This window comes from Polypterus senegalus, chromosome 6 (assembly GCF_016835505.1).
Source record: "Polypterus senegalus isolate Bchr_013 chromosome 6, ASM1683550v1, whole genome shotgun sequence".
NCBI classification, from domain to species: Eukaryota; Metazoa; Chordata; class Cladistia; order Polypteriformes; family Polypteridae; genus Polypterus; species Polypterus senegalus.
The window spans coordinates 191426741-191449148 of record NC_053159.1 but is presented as its reverse complement, the minus strand read 5'-3'; the positions used below and the strand labels follow the sequence as shown (position 1 = coordinate 191449148).

General features: G+C 42.6%; 1 protein-coding gene across 1 annotated transcript; it reads right to left on the bottom strand.

Moving 5' to 3' along the window:
- Positions 1–181: 181 nt before the first annotated feature.
- Positions 182–21978, bottom strand: fkbp7 (FKBP prolyl isomerase 7). The gene is made up of 4 exons (XM_039757777.1): positions 21697–21978; positions 9177–9328; positions 609–736; positions 182–445 (listed from the first exon to the last, which is right to left on the bottom strand). The coding sequence occupies exons 1-4, from the start codon at positions 21900–21902 to the stop codon at positions 284–286; spliced, it is 648 nt and encodes a 215-aa protein (XP_039613711.1). The 5' UTR covers positions 21903–21978; the 3' UTR covers positions 182–283.
- Between the last annotated feature and the right edge of the window lie 430 nt (positions 21979–22408).

Here is a 22408-nt window from a genome sequence, read left to right as displayed (position 1 = left end):
GAAAATGTGCTATAGAAATAAATGCTGCTGTTGTTGTCTTTTACCACCTTTTCACCTTCTGTTTACGTGATGGCCAACGTTTTTTCTTCCATTACAAAATAACAAAAGGTAAGTGAAAATGACAGGAGTTCCTGGCGTGTTAATCGCATCTGAAGAAAAGTAAAACAACAAAAGTAAAGCATCGGTTTTCTAGTGGTTTTTTATTTTGTATAAAATATCCCTATAAAGGTACGCCCAGGCGTCCCAAACGCATTCACATTCTCGCACAGTCCCCATCGGCGCCCTACAGCTCGTCGTGATCGTACACGTTGTACTCCTTTGCTGATATGATGCCGTCTCTGTTGTGGTCATTCTTCTGAAACACATCTGAAACGATGACGTCATAGAAACTCTGCTCCCGTGGCTTGCCCCCTTTTTCAAACTCCCTCTTCATGTAGGCTCGGATCTAATGGATTGAATGACAACGTAAGGCTCAGAGCGTGAAAAGTACAGGTGAAGAGAACTTCATTGTCACCCCAAAATGTTGCATTATCAATTCTGGCCCACCAACACAAGGCCTCCAAGCAATGGGTACCCCAAATCAGGATTCACAGAGCGGATTTAGTTACCTCGTCCCGTGACAGGTTCCGGTCGTCGTCTAGGTCAATTTCACGGAAGGCTTCCATGCTGCGGGGACCTCTGGCTATTGTGTAGAGCTCAATCTCAAATATCAAAGTGGCATCAGGTGGCACATTGTCTAGGAAAAAAGAAAAGGGGGGTATTAGAAGTTAGTAAGTGAAAAGGAAACGCCGAATACTTACCGTTATTTTCAGAATATTAAAGATCTGCCAGTATACCTGCCAAACATTACTGCTATGCAGGGCACAAACTGGGCAGCACATGAACTCTGGGCAATAGCCAGTCTGTGGCAGAGGCTGCCGGGGATGATGGGATTTAATATCCCCCTGACACGGCTGCTCCAACGTTAACCGCAGACTCTGGGCGGCCAAAAGCAGAGAAAGGAAATCGTCTGACCCCCTTTCACCCACTTCTGGCACGGCTGTACAAGCCAAAGCAACACTGGCCACCCTCTGGGCACAACCTGGGTATTAGGAGCCCAAACGGCAATTAAACGCCTCATTTCATTTGATTATTCTTGGGGTGTCAGGCTAAGAGATGGGAGTGTGGAGATCTGACGGCCATTAGAGCGGCAATGCACTTACTGTTCCTTCAGGAAATCTGCACAAGCTGAATTACGCGACTCTGGCACCGGTCAAACACTGGAGAGTTTAGTAAAGGCCACTTGTACGGGCGGACCAGGCTGAGATGACATGCAGGACTTTGGTTAGAAGAGAACCCTAGAGGTAGAAAAGAAAGACAAAAAGAAGACAGCGACTCACCAGCGGCTTTGAGCCCATTTCTTAAAAACATGCAGGCAGGCAGGTGGGCTTCAACGCAGTGATCGATGACCAGCATGTCAATATGCAGTACAGGTGGTGAGTAAGAAAGTGAAGCGACATGCCCACCTACATAAAGTGTAGTTAATAAAGAAACAACACTGAAATGGCAATGACAAGCGGTTAGGAGCACTCAGTGATGAAGAACACATGCTGGGCATGCAGCTGAACTTCTAGAAAACTCGATACGTTGAAGACTAATAAAACCCCCGGACCTGATGGGAGTTTACCAGTTCTACTGAAAGAAATGAAAGATGTCACCTATAAACTCTTATTAGGAATATCTGAGCAGTCACCTGGGAAAGGTAAAGTACCGGAGGACTGGAAGTTTGCAAATGTGACTACAGTTTTCAAGACAGGAGATAAAATGGATCCTGTAATTACAGGCCAACAAGTCTTACTTCTGGATCATGAAAAATTATGGAAACTATCAACATAAAAGCTGTTGAATATATAGTGTAAAGTAAAGGATGTTACGCTCAGACTACAGAACACACTGGCGGACCACCTCTGGCGTATCGTGTGCAGTTCTGGTCTCCAAGCTACAAGAAAGACATAGCAGCACTGGAAGCTGTGCAGTGGAGACCAACCAGGTGCATCCTGGGACTTAAGGACATGTCCAACTGTGACAAACTCAGAGAATTAAACCGATTTGGACCTGAGAAGAGGAGACTGTTTGGGGACCTCAGCCAGGTTTTTTTAAATCCTCAAAGGCATTAATAAAGAAGATCCAGCAACATTCTTTCAGCTTAGCACTTGAATCCCTGAAGATTACGATTTGTCTCATTGTCCCGGACCTCCTTAAATTTTCCTAACATACACCAAGAAGCTCGTAGCTCCTTATCACTGCACTAATAGCCCACTTTTGTTTGGCAAATGTGTGGATTAGCAGAATGCAGCCTGCCACACACACCCGCCACCCACCATTCAGTCCTGCTGAAATCCTCACAGCTCAAGTCTGTGTTGAAGTGTTTATCTGCCGATGCGTTTGTAAGGAATTATATAGGTCATGAAATGCTGTGATTTGAAATACATGCATTTCATGTGTGTTCTGTGTCTACAATGATCTGTGTAAATACAGAATGACAGAAGAAATGCTGAACACTCGGCTAAAACAGAAAATGTTATCATATGTTGTAGTAACGACGACATCATTTTGACGTGAAGTGTAGGAGGTGTGAAGCCCAAATATCCAAGAAACACTTTCACAAAAGGTGTAACTAGACAAGTACGCTTTTATTCAAGGATAAAACTGAAGAAAAAGGAATTGCTCAGCTGACACTGCGATGAAGCCCAACTAACAGTCGATACAAAGTAAAAGACGTTCGCATACACGTGCACGTGTGTATGTGTGCTTTTCACTTTCAACCAGTTGTCACAGTGGTAATATTTCCCTGTTCCAGTTCTGTGCAGATGGAGCAGTGGGTAAGCTACAGTTTAGCAGCCTCAAGGTAAGAATTTGGAATCCCGCATCGTCTCCACTTTTAGCTTTTTGGGTAATGAGCTGCTGCTATTATTATTATGATTATTACTATCATATAATAAAAATACATATTTGATGCGAGTCTGTAAAATCCTGTGTAAATTTATGGTACTTGTTATATACTAGGCTGACCCGCCTTTTAAGGCGACTGACTTTTAAGTTGACTACTTCTTAAGGCAATTCAATATGTAGATCAATTTGATATTTTATACAAACTCATTCATTTGGTTATATTGCATTTAAGCGGTATTACTTTAATACGCGTAGTTTCTGTTATTTTTGTGATGAAATTGAAACTTTTTTCTATATTGAGGTCGCCCTTTTGAACCCCCCTGATATTTACTACACGGTGAGGCATTTGTACTCCATCAACATTAATTATTTCCAGAGACATCATTTTGTCTATTTTTCAAGCGCATCGCACACAAAAGCAAGGGAACGATGGGAGCACCAGAACTCTGCTCACATCGCGTCGCTTCGTACCGCAAACTGCAAGTAGTAAGTCTGTGATCAGCGGAATACCGCTGCGCTTTCCACTCACGGGACGGAAGGACAATCCCGACCACTTTTATATAGTAAGAAAGAAGAAGAAGAAGATCTCACACAGTCTGGAGTAGAAAATCATCTTTTACCTGGAAAAACGAAACTACAAATCCCATCGTGCATTGCAAAATGGACGGGCGTGTGAAACTCCGCGCCTGCGTAGCACTCACGGGACAGAAGGACAATCCCGACTGCTTTTATATAGAAGGATTATACTTTTCCTCACACGGACATTCACATCAACATGTCATTTCAACGATTTTTTTTTTATTCAGTTTTATTCTTAGATTCTTGAATAAAAAAAAAATCGTTCTAATGACATGTTGATGTGAATGTCCGTGTGCGAGGAAAAGTAACATCCACCATAGACACCGCGGTGTCGGTTTTCCCAACAACACACCAAGAAGAAATGACTGAGCTGCGTTTGTGTGTCTGCTGTTATCCCTTCAGCGCTAACTTTTACAAGTACCATAAATTTACACCGGCTGTTAGACTCCCATCAAATGTATGTTTTTATTATAGGATAATAATAATAGGAGCTGTTTTCTCAACACTAAAATCATAAAGGACGCAGGATTTGAACTTGTTACCTTTTGTTTGCTATGCGGTAGCTTACTCACTGTGCCATCCGCGCACATCCATGACGGGCAGCATTCCCACTGTGCCAACTGGTTGACAATGAAATGTACGCACACACACACACACACACACACACGTATGCGAAAACCTTTTACTTTGTACCTACTGATAATTGGGCCTCAACGACATGTTAATTGAGCAATTCCTTTTTCTTCGTTATTATTCTTGAATAAAAGCGTACTTGTTTAGTTACACCTTTTGTGAAAGTGTTTCTTGGATATTTGGGCTTCACACATCCTACACTTCATGTCAAAATTATTACTACAACATATGAAAACCTTTTCTGTTTTAGCCTCACATTTCCTCTGTCGGTCTATATTTACGCAGGTCGTTGTAGACACGGAACACATATGAAATGCATGTATTTCAAATCACAATACTTTCATTACCTATATACTTCCTTACAAACACATTGCTAGATAAACACTTCAACACAGACTTCAGCAGGGCGATGCCTTCATCTGACTGAATGGTGGGTGGCGGGTGTAGCATACTGTGTTCTGCTAATCCACATTTGCAAATCAACAACGGGCCAACAGCGCAGTGATAAGGAGATACAAGCCACTTGTCATATGTCAGGAAAATTTAAGAAGGTGAAGGACAACGAAAAAAATTGTAAACTTCAGAGATTCTAGTGCTAAGGGTGAATAACGTACTCGAGGATATCAGTGGAAATGAAGGGGAAGTGCATGTAGGCCTGAAGCCAGGGAGCTCTTCTTTATGGAAAGAGTTGTAGGATTCTGCAACAAACAACAGTCATGGAGAAGAAACAGAAACCTCGACTACCTTTAAAAAGAATCTGGATGAGATATTGGAACAACCGAGCTATTAGCTAAACAAATGGGCTTGATGGACTGAATGATCTCCTCTTGTTTGTCAAATTTCTTATGTTCTAAAACATCCGTAGAAGGCCACAAAACACTGTAAAGTGTGTATAGCTCCATTCATAAGGCACTTAACAGGAGGCATAACTGACTACCCTGTCAGCAAGTTTAGGACTGAGAAATGACCAACTGCAGCGGGTAGCTATGGGCACCCATGAGGTTCACATCAGTACTCCCATGTGTCACTGTGTTCTGTCCATGAAATGAGCTCTGTATACGGACAGAGAGTACACAAGAGAAGCACATGCAAACCTACATGAAGTGTACTCAACAGAGAAACAACACCAAAACAGGAATGACAATTCAGAAAGCAAGCATCACTCGGTGATAATGAGCGGATGCCAGTCACGCGGCTGAACTTCCTGAAAACAAAGGAGATCTGGCATTCTTGGGAAGTGGTTCAAGAGAGCTGGTGTTACTGCAAACCAACACCGAACAGAATGCTGTAAAGTTTACACTCGCTGAGCAAATTATTGGGCACACCTGTACACCTGCCTATGCAGCCAATCATGTGGCGGCAGCAGTGGAATGCCTAAACTCTTGTAGATGCAGGTCACAAGCTTCAGTTCATGTTCACATCAAATACCAGAATGGAGAAAAAAATGGAATGTCAGAAATTTCAAGCCTGGCATGATTGTTGGTGCCAGAAGGACTAGTTGGAGTATTTCAGTAACTGATGACCTGCTGGGATTTTCATGCACAACAGACTCTAGAGTAGTGTTTCCCAGCCAGTGGGCCACGGCAACATTTCCGGGTTGGGTGCGGCCTTCCCCAAGCAAAATCCTGAAAAAACAAAACAGTCCAACAATCGACTCCTCAGTTCACAACAGTAGCATTGCAGGTGGGTGGCAGTGAACCTGGATCACCACTACAACAGACGCTCCAACGATTGTACCCAGTTCACTAAGGTTGAAAAGCATTGACGATCTCAATTGATTCTTCTAACGCCCCCAACTTTGATAATCTCACTATTAGTAGGACCAACCCACTACCAACATTCAGATCTCCATCCATCCATTCTCTTCTGCTTATCCGAGATCGGGTCGCGGGGGCAGCAGCTTGAGCAGAGATGCCCAGACTTCCCTCTCCCCGGCCACTTCTTCCAGCTCTTCCGGGGGAATCCCAAGGTGTTTGCAGACCACCCTGGAGACATAGTCCATCCAGCGTGTCCTGGGTCTTCCCCGGGGCATTCTCCCGGTTGGACGTGCCCGGGACACCTCACCAGGGAGGCGCGCCCAGGAGGCATCCTGATCAGATGCCTGAGCCACCTCATCTGACTCCTCTCGATGCAGAGGAGCAGTGGCTCTACTCTGAGCTTCTCACCCTGTCTTTAAGGGAAAGCCCAGACACCCTGCAGAGGAAACTCATTTCAGCCGCTTGTATTCGGGATCTCGTTTTTTCGGTCACTACCCATAACTCACGACCATAGGCGAGTTTAGGAAAATTGAGAGCTTTGCCTTACTGCTCAGCTCCTTTTTCATCATGACAGACCGATGCAAAGCCTGCATCACTGTGGACGCCACACCGATCCGCCTGTCGATCTCACGCTCCATTCTTCCCTCACTCGTGAAGAAGACCCTGAGATACTTAAACTCCTCCACTTGGGGCAGGATCTCTCCCCCAACCCCGAGAGGGCACTCCACCCTTTTCCGGCTGAGGACCATGGTCTCGAATTTGGAGGTGCCGATTCCCATCCCAGCCGCATCACACTCAGCTGCGAACCAATCCAGAGAGAGCTGAAGATCACAGCCTGATGAAGCAAACAGGACAACATCATCTGCAAAAAGCAGTGACCCAATCCTGAGTCCACCATACCAGACCCCCTCAATGCCCTGGCTGCGCCTAGAAAGCCCTGGTGGAGTCCAACTTTCACTGGAAACGGGTTCGACTTACTGCCAGCAATGCGGACGAAGCTCTGACACCGGTTGTACAGGGACTGAACAGCCCTTATCAGGGGGTCTGGTACCCCATACTCCCAGAACACCCACCACAGGATTCCCCGAGGGACACGGTCGAACGGCTTTTCCAAGTCCACAAAACACATGTAGACTGGTTGGGCAAACTCCCATGCACCCTCCAGGACCCTGCTAAGGGTGTAGAGCTGGTCCACTGTTCAGCAACCAGGATGAAAACCACACTGTTCCTCCTAAATCCGAGGTTCAACTATCTGACGGACCCTCAACTATGTGACGGACCCCCAAAAAGACATTCAGACAATCGTGCTAAATTCATGGAGGGGGATAACCTGGTGGATCACGAACACACAGGCAGGTGAAAAAACTGGGTCGTAACATCACAAAGGTTGTGAAACACTGCTTAAGAGTTTGCTCAGAATGGTGTGAAATACAAAATAACCACCAAGCTAGTGTCAGTTCAGTCGATCAGGGAGGTCAGAGGAGAAACGCCAGACTGTTTCAAACTGACAGAAAGGCCATGGCAACTCATAACCACCGTTTTCAATCTGTAGTGAGCCGAAAAGTGTCTCAGAATGCACAACATGTTTGAGCTTTGAAGCAGGTGGGCTACAACAGCAGAAGACCACCTCAGGTTCTTCTCCTGTCAGCCAAGAACAGAAAGCTGAGGCTACACTGGGTACAGGGTCTCCAAACCTGGACAGCTGAAGACTGGGAAAAATAGAGTCTGGTCTGAAGAATCTCGATTTCCATTGAGGCACACAGATGGCAGGCGCCAACAGCACTGAGTCTGCCCAGTTGGTGTCAACAGTCCAGGCTAGCGGTGGTGGTGTAACTGTGTTGGGAATGTTTTCTTGGCACTCGTTGGACCAATTAATACTAATCAATCATCACTTGAATGCCATGGCTTAACCGAGTATCGTTACTAACAATGTGTATCACTTCATGACCACAATTTACCTTTTATCTTTCATTGGCTACTTCCAACATAATAATGCACAATGTTACAAAGTAAAACTTATCTCAAACTGCTTTCATGAACACAACAATAAGTTCAATGTTCCTCAGTGACCTTCCCGGTCACCAGATCTGAATACATTAGAACACCTTTGGGATGTGGCAGAACGAGAGATGAATACAGAAAGTGCGTAACGCAACCACGTCAACACAGACCAGAACCTCAAAGGAATGTTTCCACCATCTCGTGGAGCCCATACTATGGAGAATTGGGGCTGCTTGGAGGGCAAAACAAGGCCTTCCCCAGTATTAGTAGAGCTGTCCGAAGTCTCAGTGGGTGTACTGTCACACGCATGTGCACATAGGGGACAGCTGAAGGGCTCTACTAACTGTAATTCTACCCGCCACACCAGGGGGTTGGCGCTGTGTACTAATGACTTTGTCTCTTCCTCCCTTTGCAGACTGGATGACTGACAGCTAGAACACCAGTGACATCACTTCCGGTGTCCATTTTTCTGTAACTGCTGGAAGGACTGAAAACCAGAAGCTCCGCCATCTTTGTCCTGAACTCGCGTCTGGAAAGGCGTCTCTGCAATTATTGAGTGTTTTCTTTTTGTTTTGCAATCCAATTATACAGTAAGACCAGGCTGGTAACCTAAACTCTTTATTATTGTCCTTTTACAGTATATAGCGCCTTTTGTAAGGTAACAGGAGGAATGACTGACTACCCTGTCAATGAATTCAGGATGTGGTCTGCGTACTCAGTAAATTCTAAATTCATATAACCTGATCGTTTCATGGATTGGTTTTATTTTTATACAGCATTGAGTCCCAGTGGATTGGATTTGTCTTTTTTGACACTGAAGAACAGAAAAAGGTCCTTTAACGTGAAAGGGAAAATATCTCCATAAAGTGGTCTAAATTAATTACAATACAAACTTGTGAGATTTGTACAAAGAAGATATTTAACACAAGCTTGGTATAAATTTATTATTGGTGTTGTGATTGGTTTGTGCTCTCACTGTGGGCTTTGAGTTGGCACTGTAAGCAGAACCTGGGCCTATACACCAGACAGAACTGCAGGCCACTAGAAGACCCCTGACTCTGCTCGATTCAAAAAGGTGAAAAGAAAAACTTTTTTTAAAAAAAAAATCAACCATTTCATAACTGTAAACTCAAGAGACTGTAAAGGCCAAGGGGTAAAACATCCGGGCTTTGTGTCTGCCCAGTTGCAGTCTTAACAAACCAACAGGCCAGAACTCAAAGCCACATTGCCCACAGTGGAGGCCATCCGGGTGGTCTTACCCTCTTCTGTAAATACCTTTTCCTTGCTTTCCAAATCCGAGCGAAGGAGGGATGGTCACTTTCCTCTTTTCACCCTGACACATGCCTATCATTCCAATGTCCAGGCCTTTAATGACTTGGCCGACGCCGAGCACAAACCACTTGGGGTGTCCTTTATCGTCTGCACGACTGTGGGGATAAAAAATAAAACAAAAAAACAAAAAGCACAAGAACAGATTAACACTTGATCAATTTTACAGAAACGTTTCCCTTTCCTTTTGTTGACTTTCACATTTAATAGAATGCATGTTTTCCAGTGCATTCATATACAGTATAATCTGCAAAGCACCTACTGTGGTAGCCCACATCTGTCTGTCAATCCACATAAAAAAACTCGACCCCCAACAGGCAAATTTTGTTGAAATGTGGCAAAATTTGAAAATTTGAGACACCTCTCTATTATAAAAGAAATTTGAGACGAGACAAGACTATTGCCAAGAGATTTTTTCAAGTCCAGCCCTCCTCTCAACCATTTCTGGTTAACTGCCAGACACAATTCATGTGCCGTCAGTGGATTTGAAAATAAGCATAATGTCCGTGATGATTTTCTTGTGTTTTATAAATACGTTTAGTCAAGTTGATGCTTTCTGTTACCAGACTGCACGTGGTAAACTCTTCTGCTTGTGACTGAGCCCTGCAAAGGACTGGCATACCAATACGTGGTCTTCTTGCTTTACACCCAGCGCTGCTGGAAGAAGAATAATGCGGGTATTTTTACTTCAATTTCAATTTTCAATGTTCAATTTCTCATGAATGCAATTATCTCATCAACCAATCACATGGCAGTTGCGTCAATGCATTTAGCGGTGTGGTCCTGGTCAAGACAATCTCCTGAACTCCAAACTGAATGTCAGAATGGCAAAGAAATTTGTAGCGTGGCATGGTTGTTGGTGCCAGACGGGCCGGTCTGAGTATTTCACAATCTGCTCAGTTACTGGGATTTTCACGCACAACCATTTCTAGGGTTTACAAAGAATGGTGTGAAAAGGGAAAAACATCCAGTATGTGGCAGTCCTGTGGGCGAAAATGCCTTGTTGATGCTAGAGGTCAGAGGAGAATGGGCCGACTGATTCAAGCCGATAGAAGAGCAACTTTGACTGAAATAACCACTCGTTACAACCGAGGTATGCAGCAAAGCATTTGTGAAGCCACAACATGCACAACCTTGAGGCGGATGGGCTACAACAGCAGAAGACCCCACCGGGTACCACTCATCTCCACTACAAATAGGAAAAAGAGGCTACAATTTGCACAAGCTCACCAAAATTGGACAGTTGAAGACTGGAAAAATGTTGCCTGGTCTGATGAGTCTCGATTTCTGTTGAGACATTCAAATGGTAGAGTCAGAATTTGGCGTAAACAGAATGAGAACATGGATCCATCATGCCTTGTTACCACTGTGCAGGCTGGTGGTGGTGGTGTAATGGTGTGGGGATGTTTTCCTTTAGGCCCCTTAGTGCCAATTGGGCATCCAAATGCCACGGGCTACCTGAGCATTGTTTCTGACCCATCCTCTGATGGCTACTTCCAGCAGGATAATGCACCATGTCACAAAGCTCGAATCATTTCAAATTGGTTTCTTGAACATGACAATGAGTTCACTGGACTAAAATGGCCCCCACAGTCACCAGATCTCAACCCAATAGAGCATCTTTGGGATGTGGTGGAACGGGAGCTTAGGGTTAGGGTTAGGGTTAGGGTTAGGGTCAGCACCTTGTTGAATCAATGCCACGTAGTATTAAGGCAGTTCTATATATACTATATATATATATTCTTATATAACACAATACCGTGGCTGTTTGTTTGTCCAAGATTTTAAATCACCTGTAGCTCGCAAACCGTTTCACCTATTGACTTGAACTCTGGTACTCATATACTATGTGACGTCTACCATTCGCTTCAGGGTGATGATTTTTGCTACTCTTTTTATTTTTATTTTATGTTATTGTAGAATCAACTCTCGGCAATGCACAGCAGGGCAGCCGTGTGGCACATGCGTATAGGTGCCGTTCTCATTCCCTACCACCTTCGCTAATCATTCTTGAGGCAGATTGAAGACTTAAGTGCCAGCTTAAGTGAAAAATTGAAGAAAATGTACCAAGTAATTGCAACACAAAAATTAACTTAATCAGTTTTAATGCGAAAAGTTGCCGATGAAAGAAGATAAGCTGTGGGCCGCTAGGGTGGAGAAAAGAGAAGCTGCAATGAAGCACCAAGCGCATCAACCTCTGAGCAAACAAATGCTAAACAGAGACAGAGAAAGAGGATGAAAACTAGGAATGCTCAAGTCAAGTGAATTTACTGCACGTTATCGTGCAGTACTCCGTTACTGGTTACCACCGCCGTTACCACTGACTCACTCATCATGAAATCTCCCAAACCATGAGGACTTGGGACTTGAAATTTGGAGTGTTGGTTACCCTTGGCCCATAGGTGCTCGCTAAGAAATGGTTTAAAAAATTTCGTGGTCCAAGTGCAAAATTTCTTATAGTTTTTTTTTTTTTAGACCCATTCACTCTATTTCTTTCTAAAATAAAATTTCTTTAAAGTAAATTAAAAGTACTTTCATTTTTTCTGAAGAGTACAAGTTTTGTTTTGATATTTGAGTATCCACAGAAGCATTTAGAATTTGCCATTTATTTATCTATCTTTTTAAAATAATTTAGTTAGGTTATTCCAAGGTATATTAAAGCAATTTTTTTTTTTTTGAGGATTTTGATTTTCATACTTTCTTCACGATTTCTTCTATCAAGTTTATACCTCTTTAAATAAACCCGTAAAACTATGACCGAAAAAGAAAGATTTTATACTGACGAAGTAATGCGATATGGATGAGCAGTGATGGCGTGTGCCTGTTCTCCTCTCTGGCCTACCCTGTCTGCGCTGTACCGCCTCAGATGCGGCTTGACATTGTTATCCACGTCTCTAATAACTGGCAGAGGTTCAAGCCGTACACCATGACACGGACCGACGACCCTTACCACACCGACCCCGAGTACCTCTGCAAAATGTCCACACCCGCAACCAGCTGCAGGTGATGGCTCTACACAAATGTGTCATTGAAGTCACAATATTTATAGGCGTCAGACAGGGAGAAGTGGTCTTCATTCCCCGCATTCCCCTAATCCCATCAGACAACCCCTTTCAGTTCAAAAGGCTGCAGTTTCCAGTGAAAGTCTGCTACGCCATGACCATCAACAAAGCTCAGGGGCAGAGTTTGAAAATGGTTGGCATGGATTTGAGGAGTGGCCGTTTCTCCCACAGCCAGTTGTATGTGGCCTGTTCCAGAGTAAGCTCCCCTGGCAGCCTGGTCATCTTCCAGCCTGACGGGAAAACTAGGAGTGTTGTGTACAAGGAAGTACTCGGTTCTTAAAACGTAGGCTGTTTATTCCATGGATTTATTTTCAGAGGCGGTGGTAAGATCCCCGGGCTCATACGGGACGTATACTGTCACTCTGTATATTTTAGAACACATTTTTCCTGTTGCTATCCCGTAGCGAAGCACGAGTACTCAGCTAGTAATAAATAACAATACATTTTATTTATACAAGGCGTCTTTCTACGCACTCAAGGACACCGAACAAACAATAAATAAAAAGCACATTATAAGCAAAACTTAAAACATCAGAAAATATAAAAATTAAAACCAAACAAAGCCATTGCGGTCATAAAGAAAAAAAACATTTCAAACAGATGGGTTTTAAGTTTACATTTGAAAGTTGAAAATGACTCGATATTTCTAAGCTCAGTAGGTAGTGAGTTCCAGAGCAGAACAGCTGAATGCTCCGCTCCCCATGGTGGTTAGACGGGCGAGAGGGACGGTCAAGTGGATGGAGGAAGAAGAAGATCTAAGGTTACGGGAGAGAATGGCAACAAGAAGAAGGTCAGACAGATATGGAGGGGCGAGGTTATGAATGAATTTTAAAATCAATTCGAAACTGAATCAGGAACCAATGAAGCTGCTCCAAGATCAGAGTAATACGGTGAGTAGACGGGGTTCGAGTAATGAGGAGAGAAACAGAATTCTGGACCAGCTGAAGCTTATGGAGAGATTTATTAGAGAGACCAAAGAGGAGTCCACACGAGAAGTAACAAGACTATGAACAAGAATGGCAGTGGTATGGGGAGTGAGGGAGGAACAGAGGCGAATTAATATTACGTAGGTGGAAGTAAGCAGACCGGGTGACGTTATTAATGTCAGGTGATGGGGAAACAAAGGAGTTATCAATAGCAAGTGAAAGATGATCGGCTCTGGATAATGATGATTTTAAACCAATGAAGAGAACGTCAGCTTTGTCACTGTTTAAGATATGTGAAGAAAACCAGGATTTAATGTCAGCAATGCAGTCAATAAGTGAAGATGGTGGAAAAGAAGAGGTGGGTTTACTAGCAAGGTAGAGCTGGGTGTCATCGGCACAACAGTGAAAATTTATGGTATATTTACGAACGATATTGTCAAGAGAAAGAAGGTAAATAATAAAAAGAAGAGGTCCCAGGACAGCCCACCTGAAGTAACAGCGGTGGGTTGGGATGTGAAAGTTTTAAGCTGAATGAACAGCGGAGTGAATTTTGAGACGAATAATGCAATTTCACAAACATTTGACTCTGGAAAAGTATTTTGTGGACGTGTCTACCTGTGGCTGCTGAAAGCGTGTGGGATGCAAATACATGCAAAATCCTTAAGAGTAATTCACAGAAAAACCTGCCTCTGTTAATCAGGTGACTCAGAGGCCAATAACCCGATTTCCCTAAACGAAGTAAGGATTTACAATTTAGAAATCGGGTCTCTCTGTGAATAATCGGGTTATTAAAGCACATGTAAACGCACTAAGTGTATGCAGAGTTTCCCCCACGGCTCTGAACAGGTAGATGATTAAACATCAGCACGACTCCTGCAATCGTGCACTGAAATTCTCCTGTCTTGAACAAAGCAGAGTATTTCCAGAGAAGACATTTCAACATGCGCTGATACAGTGCTGTTTTATCGCCCCTGTGAACCATTTCTGAAATGTAGTTTTTAAACACACACATTTTTCTGCTGTATTATTGGGCCTTACAGAATAATTTGTCTACTTGCAGTTACACGAGTGCAGTACTGACTTTTACTCGGAACTACTGATACTGTGGCATTCAACAGTTCTTGTCACCTCCCTAACGCCACACTGTTTGCTTATTTACTCATTGTACCTCTGGTATTCTTGTGTGAAAACCAAACTTTCAACCATATTGTGAAATGTGCGCAAACAAACTTCCAAATGCGTCGCTACGTTAGAACATTAGAACACTCTGGACGAGAACAGGCCATTCAGCCCAACAAAGCTCGCCAGTCCTGTCCACTTGTTTCCTCCAAGAAAACATCAAGTCGAGTTTTGAAAGTCCCTAACGTCTTACTGTCCACCACACTACTTGGTCGCTTATTCCAAGTGTCTGTCGTTCTTTGTGTAAAGAAAAACTTCCTAATGTTTGTGCAACATTTCCCCTTAAGAAGTTTCCAACTGTGTCCCCGTGTTCTTGATGAACTCATTTTAAAGTCACCGTCTCGATCCACTGCACTAATTCCCTTCAGAATTTTAAACACTTCAATCAGGTCACCTCTTAATCTTCTTTTCCTTAAACTGTAAAGGCTCAGCTCTTAATCTTTTCTCATCACTGACCCCCTATAGCCCTGGAATCAGCCTAGTCGCTCTTCTCTGGACCTTTTCTTGTGCTGCTATGTCCTTTTTGTAGCCTAGAGACTTAAACTGCACACAGTACTCAAGATGAGGCCTCACCAGTGTGTTATAAAGGTTGAGCAGAACCTCCTGTGACTTGTACTCCACACATCAAGGCGCTATATAACCCGACATTCTGTGAGCCTTCTTATTGTCTTCTGAACACTGTCGGGAAGTCGATAGCTTAGAGTCCACTACGACTCCTAAATCCTTCTCATAAAGTGGACTCTCGATTTTCTGACCGCCCATTGTGTATTCAGACCTCACATTTTTACTTCCTATGTGTAATTCTTTACATTTACTGACATTAAATTTCATCTGCCACAAATCTGCCCAAGCCTGTCCGCTGTCCAAGATATAACGGATTCCGAATTATCTGCTAATCCACCTTTCTTGGTATCATCTGCAAACTTAACCAGCTTGTTACTTATATTCTGATTTAAATCATTTATAATATTTATATATATATATATATATATATATATATATATATATTAAAAATAGCAGCGGCCCTAGCCCTGCACCCTGCTGGTCACCACTCTTAACATCGGCCAGTTCTGATGAGGTTTCTCACACCTTCACCCTCTGCTTCCTGTGTCTGAGCCAATTCTACACCCATCTAAAAGCATCACCCTGAACACCCTGTATTCATATTCAACTCATATTAAAGTAACAGCCTCGATCCACCGTAATCATTCCTTATATAATTTTAAACACTTCAGTCAGGTGTCCTCTTGCTCTCAGTTTGCTTAAACTGAAAAGGCTTAACTCCCTTAGGCCTTCCCCACAGCTCAGACCTCTTATTTCTGGATCAGCCTGGTTGCTCTTCTGTGGACTCCCTCTAGTTCTGCTTTGTCTTTTTTTGTAATATGGAGAACAAAACTGCACACAGGACTCCAGATGAGGCCTCCCCAGTGTGTCATATACAGCAGCTTGAGTGTAACCTTTCATGACTTGTATGCCGCACACCTTTGGCACAGTCTGTTGCTTTACATGAGAGTTTCACTGGGTCAGAAAGTACGTTCAGCATGTCTGGTACCTCCGTGTTAATCTGATACTGTACACATTTGACGTGATCACTTACTACTGCATGGTGTGCGCTATTCACATTGCATCAGGCCTCGGCTTGGGATTCTCTGATTGATTGGCCGATTTTCACAAACCGATATTTTTCAACCCCTGTTTTACTAAGCTTTGCAGTAATTTAGCAGTAAAATAGCAGTGCTCCTTTACGTGAAGTAATACGGTAGTTGAGCCTGAGCGCATCCCTCTTTTTTTCTTTTGCGGCACTCTTCCTGCAGTGTAAACAAAGAGCAGCAAGTGGAGGCTTGTTTGATCGGCGAACGAGAGGCAACTGGTATATTTGCCTTGACGTTAAAGAAAATGAAGTAACAAACTGAAGAACATGTACTCGGAGAAGTTGTCCTGTGCAACTAGACAAATGGCAAGAAAAGCCACTTTAAGGAATTCAGACCATTTTATTTTGTCCTTTAAATTAAAATGTGACACCGATTGAGTTTGTATAGTGTGCTTATTTAAAATTCAGAAGCTTACACTTTGAATTGGAAAAAGAAAAGATAAAGATGAATTTTAAATTGCTGTTTAGTAAACAATAGGCTGTTTTTTTTTTTAAAGAATTGTACTGTGCTTATTATTTGTCGCTGTGTGTGAAATAAGTTTTCGTAAGAAGCAAGTACTACATAATTGAAACGGTGATCCATATTTTATAATTAACACCTCAAGAATTACGAATGTCTACATGTCTATATAAATATAGTAAATGTATTATTTAACAGCAAAAAAGCTGAAGTACAAATAAATATTTTAAATGATTACAACCTATAAATGCAGGTATATTTACATTTAGGCAGTGTTTAATTGCCAATATTATTTAATTATACAAGGTGGTCCAGATCTAATTATGCAGATCTAGATCGCCTGGATGACTTTGATTTATGTGGGGACGTTTCCAGTTCGGCGCAAAAACGATTCTTCATGTCGTCAGTTTGCATACTTCTCGATGGTCCGGTATTTTTCGAGTGATTTTCTATGTAATAAACTTAATAAGTCATAGCGTAATGAAAATTGTATAGTTAGATCTGGACCACCCTATATATACACTAGCTGTGTAAGCCTGAACTGTAAAGAGCCTGGGGCCTCATGTATAAATGGTGCGTACGCATAGTAATGTTGCGTAAGAACTTTTCCACATTCAAATCGCGATGTATAAAACCTACACTTGGCGTAAAGCCGCGCACTTTTCCACGGTACCTCATACCTTGTCGTACGCAAGTTCTCCGCTCAGTTTTGCAGACTGGCGGCACCCAGCGTCAAAGCAGTGCTACTGTTCCTGTGTGGTTACACCTTATTTTCCCGACGCGGCTTTATAAATACACCAAAACTAACGGCATATTGTTTATTAGTGTAATGCATCTGATTGTAATTAACTTGGAACAATATAATGGTCCAGGGAACAGCCATAGTATTCCAAATAACATAACTGCTTTAGCGTTGTTACTCTCTTCTTCTTCTTCTAGCTCCTCCCGTTAGGAGTTGCCACAGCAGATCATCTTTTCCATATTGCTCTCACTGCACCACTCGGAGTATTTATATCACTGTATCTGAGTGGGGAATCGCAGCAGCAGCTGATCGGAAAGAGAATTATCGGTATACAGCTTTAAGGACACGCTGTCTCAGCCACGGCAAAACGTTTTAAAGCCTTTCCTGTTCGGACCTCGCGGTTCAGAAACAGAAACAATATCATTTTTAAGGTGAAATGCAGCAAAATATATTTATTTTATTATACAGATAAAACTTTAACTTCATTTAAATAATCTATATTCTTCACTGGGAGTGTCGTGAAGGATAGAATAATTAAACATGTACTACGAAGATATTTCAATGTTCTTTAAACGTTTTGAAGAATCGGCGCTAAGCTTACAGACGGCTTAACGTCTATTACAGAGCTGATTGTATGGCGATCGGTTACTTGGGGAAAGAAAAGCACTGACTGCAGTGACGGCTACGCCAATATATATTGAATATAAAACAGAAAGAGAAAATAACAACACAGCTAAAAACGCAGCGACAAATTTCGGCAAAAGTTAAATGCTTGTGTCATGAGCACGAGGCGGCTATGCAGTGTCTGCAACGGACGTAGCCATTCACTGTGCATAAGCTACCTTACTGACGGGCGGGCGAAGGAGCCACCGATTCTTCCTCTGCACAGTGCCACCACAAGCCTAGAGCCACCCCTGATTGTACTGCTGCAATAAATTATTTAATCGAAGTGAAACCCATGTTTAATAACGTGCTTTAACTCCTATCATCATGAAAATGACATCACATATACATCTCAGTATTTTAGTTATTCAGAGAGCTGTAATATCACGAATGTCATGGACTCTGTGTCCAGTTGGAGGAAGAGAGCCGGTTTAAGAAGCAAGTAGTGATTCACACACACAGAGCACATACGAGTAGAAGATCAAATACAAAACAAAGCATTTAACGTGCGACTTTAATTACGATGTGATTTGAGAAACTGGTTAATTAAACGATTTTAAGATGAAGTTTATGATGTTCTACTTTAATGACAAAATAAACTACGTGATTAAAGTGGAAATGTCGAGATTGAAGTTGACATTTCATGCTTTTTCCCCACTGTGTGCCATTTTTTCTCTGTACCCTAAATAAGCTTTCATATGACACTCAGACGGTGGGCTACAACTCGGCTTTTCACGGCGACTTTGATATGTGACTTCTTTTTTATTTCCGGCACTGTGCGATTTGTGAATGTGAGCTTTCAAGTTTCTCCAACACGCTATGTCACTCGATCAACTTTCCTTTGTTGATTATACTACGGTGTATTTGAACAAATAGTATGTTTTTCCTTTGCCTCCACTTGGTATTCGCTGAAATTCTTATATTTTCCCCGTGCTTTTCCCATTGTCTTTTCACAGAAGGCTGAGCTTAAGGGCGATTTATATTGATTTGCATATTCAAAGAGGCGTAATTCTGGGAGGATTTGGGGCGTTACAAAATGCGCGTGCACGAGCGTTAGTTTTCACGCTGATCGGGATTTATGTAGCAGAAGAATGTGGAAGTTGGAGTACGCACAGATTCCTGCATCTGGATTTTTCTGTGCGTAAGCACATTTCGGCTTTTGTGCTTACGCCATGTTATAGTGCGAGTTCTACGCACGGCGTTATACATGAGGCCCCTGGTCTCCTAGAAACCACCGATTCTGGCACTTCAATAAATCAATCGCATCGGTTGTGCTTTAGCGGCTCCTCGTCAGTTTCGTTTTGCGGACGTGCTCGCCTCCGTTGTCTATCAGTGGCTAAGAGAGTTTTTCTCTCCTCTGAGGTTTCGTTTTGCCGACGTGCTCTCCTCATTTGTGTATTAGCGGCGGCAGTTTCACTTTGGCGGCAGAGTCACTTTCTTTGAGCTTCATGCTGTAGCCTCGTACCTCCAGGCCGGACAGACAGACACACACACTTCCACGTGTAGACGTTTACATATAAGATATATTTTTATTGATAGAGAAATGGTGAAAAGTACTTTTTTTTTTTTTTAAATTAAGCCATGTTTCAGAAAATAATGAAACAATATGGCAGCTTGTAATTATGAAAAGCACTTTATTTTCTTTTATGCCATATGTATTATGGAAAAATATTGTGTACATATTTTATTAGTTAAAATATGTATTTTAAGGAAATTCTATTTATTTTAGTATTTTATGGTCACTGAATAATAAGCCAATGGAATTTCATTTTGGTAATAAAAAATGAACAGTTAATACATGTGGTCTATATTTGAATAATAAAATTACACTTTAATACAGGACATAAGGTGTGCCTAGTAATGCAGGAGATTAGTGCAAAACGTTTATTAAAGGGGAACAAAAAAAAAAAAAAGGAATTAGTAAATATCGGAATCAGTCGATCAAGCAACATGAAAATCGGTGATTGGCCTTAAAAAGCCTAATTGAAGCCTCAACACATGTAATCACATAAAGGAAGCTCTGTACGGGCAGATGCATCATAAATGTGCACACCCTGAAGTGAATATGTCAATGCAGAAAAATTCACTTACATTAAATCAACTTGTCTGCAATGTGCACAGCTCACAACAGCCAGTCAGCAGTCACCACAACGAATGAGAATTTCTAGAAGCAGCGAGAGATCCTCCAGAATAACATTGTCAACACTTCTCAACCTGAGCTTAGCATTTCATTGTGAATAATGGATTAGTGATTTGCAATTCTCTTTTAATTTCCACTGGTGTTTGTATTTGGGACGAGAGCTTACAACTGTACTCCATGAATGTAAGTGTTGCATCATTAACCCACACTAATCAAGTCTCTGCCCTTTGGATATCGACTGGATGGTTTGGTGGGGTCCTCAGATCAGCCCTGCTGTGCTTGCTCATGGCAGAATTCCTACAAGATGATCAAACTTGACTACAGAGTAGATAGATAGATACTTTATTAATCCCAAGGGGAAATTCACATAATCCAGCAGCAGTATACTGATACAAAGAAACAATATTAAATTAAATAGTAATAAAAATGAAAAGAATTAAAATAAAATTAATGTTCGCATTTACTCCCCCGGGTGGAATTGAAGAGTCGCATAGTGTAGGGTAGGAACGATCTCCTCGGTCTGTCAGTGGAACAGGACAGTGACAAAAGTCTGTCGCAGAATTTGCAAAAACGTTTCTACAGGTGAAACAGTGGAAGGATCATTACTGAGGTTCTCGAGTCTATTTGTGATTCATGAAACCAGTTATACAGACGGTGCTGTCCAACTTTTACCTGTGGACATGCTGCTGTGGTCTCTGGTGGCGCCAAAGACCACATATACTACAACGTCAAGTGCTATTTATTTTGATGGAGCAAGCACAACAAAGATTTTCCTGGACGTGTCCATATTGGCTTTCTGAATGTTTAACTGGAACACAGTCAACTCAGGTCAACTCAGGTGTGACATCATTCCCAGTTCTGACATCCGAGGTAAATGTAACACAGCAAAAGACTCCCAGTGATCGGGCATTTTGAGATGGGAGCTCCAAGGTTCTGGAATTCACTTGCTCTGTTTGTGACTGTATGTCTACGATAGGTTCTATACAAATAAAGTTTACTTACTTATAATAATAGACTTGTAGTGATAGAATTATTTTACCATGTTGTTTTCACATTTTACTGCATAGGGACCTGTTTTTTACGCTTGGCATGAATGAATGAATGAAATGTGAGTTAAGTAAAATTACAAGGCCTCTTAGTAAAGATCAATCTGAAAAATAAAAAAAACAACAAAAGTAAGTAAGAAGCCCCCTTTTTTTGTGCAGAGCCTGTATGTCTCCTTTTAGTGTGGACTGCCCTTCGCCCTGCTGTTCTGGTTCTCGGTGGGCACACATACTGAAATGCCAGTTCAACAGCCTGATCACCCCGCACCCAAGTGTTTGCCAGCGTCACTAGGACAGGAAATTGATTAATATAACGCATAAGACGAGTTGCGTTTCTGTGTTAAACACGCGCAGAATTCAATAAAACTGTGTGGTTGTACTTTGATGAGGAATTAATAAGCGCTAATGGCACACAGGGGTACACAACCACCCAATCTCTTCGGGGCGCCGTGGAATTTTTCGATGCGCTCCCTTGTGCATTTACAGTAACCTAAACACCGCAGCGAGTTCGGATTAAATCTCAACCTTTTCAAAAAGAAGACGCGTTCTCGCAGTGGTCTGTCGGCATCGTGGCTCAGCGAGGAGGACTCGGTCACTCACCTGCAGTAAAACTTGGCGCCATCCTTCGCCAAAAAGCCGTCGTAATGCGCGTTCACCATGTCTCCCTTTTTGGTCTTTTGCGGACAGTCTTCTGGCAAGTATAACACTTCGATCTTCACTTCATCCGTCGGCTCCTGGGCGCGCACGTAACCCACCAGAAGGCTACTGAGCTGCAGATACAGAAAACCAGAAAGCACAGAAAACATCTCGCCCACTACTCTTAACGCCTAACACCGAAGTGGCAGACTCAAGTGAACTCGTGGCAGTAAGCTACGTGACGGACAGCCCCCTACAGGAAAAGTCACGCCCCCAACTCGCATCGAAGTCCTATGGTAGCGGGCGGGCTGTTCTTTACCACGCCCCCTCCTTTACGGAAGACACGCCTCTCTTTAAAGCACCTCACCTTTTTAGCTTGGCCTTCCCCCTTTGAGCCAATTTGCCTTCTTAATGCTGTCGGTGGACGAGTCGATAAAACCGAACAACTGAATTAATATGTAGCATATCACACATACTCTTCAATCACAGCAGAGAACTAAAAGTAAAAGTTAAACAAGAGGGTTTTGCTGTTATTTTTTTTCTTGGGGCTTTTGAAACACGTTAGTAAACCTTGTCTACCAGCCATTTATCCATTTTCTATAGCCGCGTAGCCAGAGCCGGGTCTTGAGGAAGCTGAGGTTTGTTCTTGCAGGAGGAATAAGACAGGAGCAGTCCC